Source organism: Aegilops tauschii, chromosome 1 (genome assembly GCF_002575655.3).
Source record: "Aegilops tauschii subsp. strangulata cultivar AL8/78 chromosome 1, Aet v6.0, whole genome shotgun sequence".
NCBI classification, from domain to species: Eukaryota; Viridiplantae; Streptophyta; class Magnoliopsida; order Poales; family Poaceae; genus Aegilops; species Aegilops tauschii.
In genome coordinates, this window is record NC_053035.3 from 337358503 (window position 1) to 337361862 (window position 3360).

The window sequence follows — 3360 nt, forward strand, 5'->3', positions numbered from 1 at the left end:
AGTGTAGGATTATTCTACCTTTCTATGCCTTGATCTCTTTGTTGTATAGTATTGAGTAGGATAATTCTTTGAATATGCTATATCGTTCAAACGGGGGCCAACTCGCCCGACCATGGCCCTTCACATGCCGTCGGATCCATGGGCCTTCTACGTCTCGTAGGATCCATGGGCCTTCTACGTCTCGTAGGATCCATGGGCCTTCTACGTCTCATAGGATCCATGGGCCTTCTATGTCTCGTAGGATCCATGGGCCTTCTACGTCTCGTAGGATCCATGGGCCCTCTACGTCTCGTAGGATCCATGGGTCGTCGACTCATTTATGGGTCTTGTACGGGCCTTTAATGGGCTGTAGACGGGCCTTTAATGGAAATCGTACGTTTTATGGGCTGACCATAACAGGCCGTTAATAGGCCGTATTTGGTGATGCTATGAAAATGGCCCAATAGACTAACGGTCCACAAACGGGCCGACTGTAACGACGGGCTGAATTTGGCCCACAAGCAGAAAATGACAGTAACGGGCCGTAAGTAACCGAATGCTGCAAATGAGCCCAAGAATAAATGGGCCCTCAGAAGGCCGAAAGTTAACTTGGGCTGGAAACGGCCCAACGGAATAACGGGCCGTTAATGGGTATAAAGTGATACACTGTTCATCACGGGCCAGTTTCACCACGGGCCGTTAATGGGTGTAAAGTAATACACTGTTCATTACGGGCCAGTTTCAGCACGGGCCGCTAATGGGCCAAGAGTTACAAAGGGCCTCATATGGGCCGAAAGACGTCATGGGCTATACATGGGCCAGAAGTGAAAACGGGCTGGAATCATATTGGATGGCCCAGATGACGCTACTGGGCCTAATTCGGATAGGGCGTAACGGGCCTTGGGTTAGCGGGCTGTAAATGGGCTATATGCGAACAGGCCATTCACATGCTTTCCATGGGCCGGCCCGCCAGCTTTTGACCAAGTCAAACGGGCCGGCCTTTTCACAGGAATGGGCCACTGTTGGGCCGTGCCACGTGTCGACGTATCATAGGCGCCTTCTGTCTAGTGAGTGGATGACATCTGTCCCAACGATGAGCCGACACGTGTTTCCTCTAGCCAATGATGATTTTACACGTGGAAAATTCCCATTGTCGGGGCTGTTAACGGGTTATCGGATCCAAAACCCGACCCGATAGCTTAACGGCGTTCCGTTATGGTGGATGCCATGTGTCGGTCACCCTTGACGAAAGCACTTCTGTGACGCGCGATTTATCGTCATGGAAGTGGACACTTCCGTGATGATAATTTTGGTAATGTCATGGAACACTTCTACGACAGCACAGGTATGGCTATCTTGATTATGTCATAAATTTGTCATGGATGTACATGCATGACAAAAAACGCGACCTACTGTGACAAACACGTATCATCACGAAAGTGTATTTTTTTGTAGTGAAATATGTTAATGCCAGGTTTAGGACCGGATAGGAGTGGGCAATCACCGGTCACATGCTGAGGTCGGAAGCAATAGTCACAAAGCAGGATAGATAGTTAGATGTGCTTTAAGTTTACTATACTGTTTGCACACTCTTAAATGTGTTGATCCTAATTCTTATATGTGCCGCCACATTGCATACTGTAAGCAAATAACACCACATGCAAAACCATAAGCCAACTGTCTGTGTAATGCTAATAGAAATAGGGAGACAAATCAAGAAAGGTACTAAAAACTCTCAATACATCGTCAGTTGAACTGTCTGAGTAGAATGCACGCAGAACACTAACACTTCATCTGCACTGTAAGATTAGTAGGAACCAAGCACTAGAGGCCTAAAGATCAAATTATATCTTACACAAAACTGAGTTAAATACAAAATACTACACTACAATAACAACATCCACAAAATGGTCCTTTGAAACACTAGCATAGCATTTCCGAGTTTACGAAGAAATTGTAAGCCGCATGTCTCCAAAGTCAATATCTCTAATGATCTTTTTATCTAATGACATCAGGAAGTAGTAGACAGAAAGCTAAGATAAAGGTTTACCGAAAAAGGCTTTCGTCCCGCTTTATAAATAAAGCAACCACCGAGCACAAAGTTCACAAAGTACCAGCCGCGAACACACACACACACCGCCACCGCAGGCAAGGTCTAATCCGGCTCCAGTGGTGGTGGGGGAAGCGGCGGAGCCAACCGGAGAGCCATCGCGCGAAACTGGGTGATGATGGAGGTGATGACGTCTCTCTCCCTGGGACGGCTAAGCGGCCTCCAAAGCTGCAAGTAACCAGACCATTTAAACAGAGCGTTAGTAGCGCGACGAAGAGGTAAACCCTGAATCACGAGCCTATTCCTAACAGTCCACAGCGTCCAGGCGAGCACACCAATGGTCAGCCAGCTAATGTGGTGAGACGAGGGTGATGATGCCTGAAGTTCGGCGAAGAGAGCGGGGAAGTTGTTGTGGTCCCAACTACCACCCACTATTTCACAGAAACAGCTCCAAAGGTACTGCACGGACACGCAGGTGAAGAAGATATGGTTTGAATCCTCTTCGGGCCCGCATAGCGGGCAACACCCGTCACCAGGGCCGTTGCGCTTCAAGACCTCCATGCCGGACGGAAGGCGGTCGTGGATCCATTGCCACAAGAATATTCTAATCTTCAAGGGGAGCCGGATTCCCCAAATGGTGGTGAGAGCCTCGGGTCCCGGGGAGGGGGCGATCGCCTGGTATAGGGATTTAGTGGAGAACAAACCAGACAGCTCTAGATGCCACTTGGTGCGGTCATCCCCCATATCGAGGTCAGGCTCGTGCAGTGCGATGCAGTTGAGCAAGTCATGCCAATCGGCAGTGTCTGCAGGTTCGAACGGTCGCCGGAGTGCGAGTTTCCCTAAGTCAATAAGGGCCACCGCGATAGATATCCTCGGCTCCACCGCAATGGCAAACAAGCCAGGAAAGTGAGCCGTGAAGGGGGCGTCCCCAGCCCAGCGATCGAACCAAAACAGCATGGCAGTGCCAGATCCAACCGCGATTGAGGTCCCTATGCAGAGGACTGGGAGGAGGGAGCCCCCGGACCGCTGGCCACAGAGGTATTTCTACTGGATGATGCGGAGCCACAAGCCGCCCTCTCCGTTTGAAATCCGCCAGAGCCACCTAGTCAGCAGAGCAATGTTCATGCGTTTGGAGGACATGATCCCGAGGCCGCCCTGATCACGAGGCTTACATATCTTTTTTCTCGAATATGCACGAGTGTGCGATTATATTATATAGAAGGGGGCAGGGAGCCCAAATCCACCATCCACGAACATTGTGGTACTTCTGCTTATCACCGTCGCCAGCCCAGAAGAAGCGTCCCTGGACTCTAGCAATCTCATGATAAAGG

At 49.9% G+C, this 3360-nt stretch overlaps 1 protein-coding gene across 1 annotated transcript; it reads right to left on the minus strand.

The window, feature by feature from the left end:
- Positions 1–2240: 2240 nt before the first annotated feature.
- On the minus strand, positions 2241–2986 carry LOC109757879 (uncharacterized). Its single transcript, XM_020316727.1, has 2 exons — positions 2314–2986; positions 2241–2257 (listed from the first exon to the last, which is right to left on the minus strand). The coding sequence occupies exons 1-2, from the start codon at positions 2984–2986 to the stop codon at positions 2241–2243; spliced, it is 690 nt and encodes a 229-aa protein (XP_020172316.1).
- Between the last annotated feature and the right edge of the window lie 374 nt (positions 2987–3360).

Excerpts from the sequence above, each read along its gene's own strand:
- LOC109757879 (XM_020316727.1), bottom strand. The coding sequence starts at position 2,986 with ATGCTGTTTTGGTTCGATCGCTGGGCTGGGGACGCCCCCTTCACGGCT.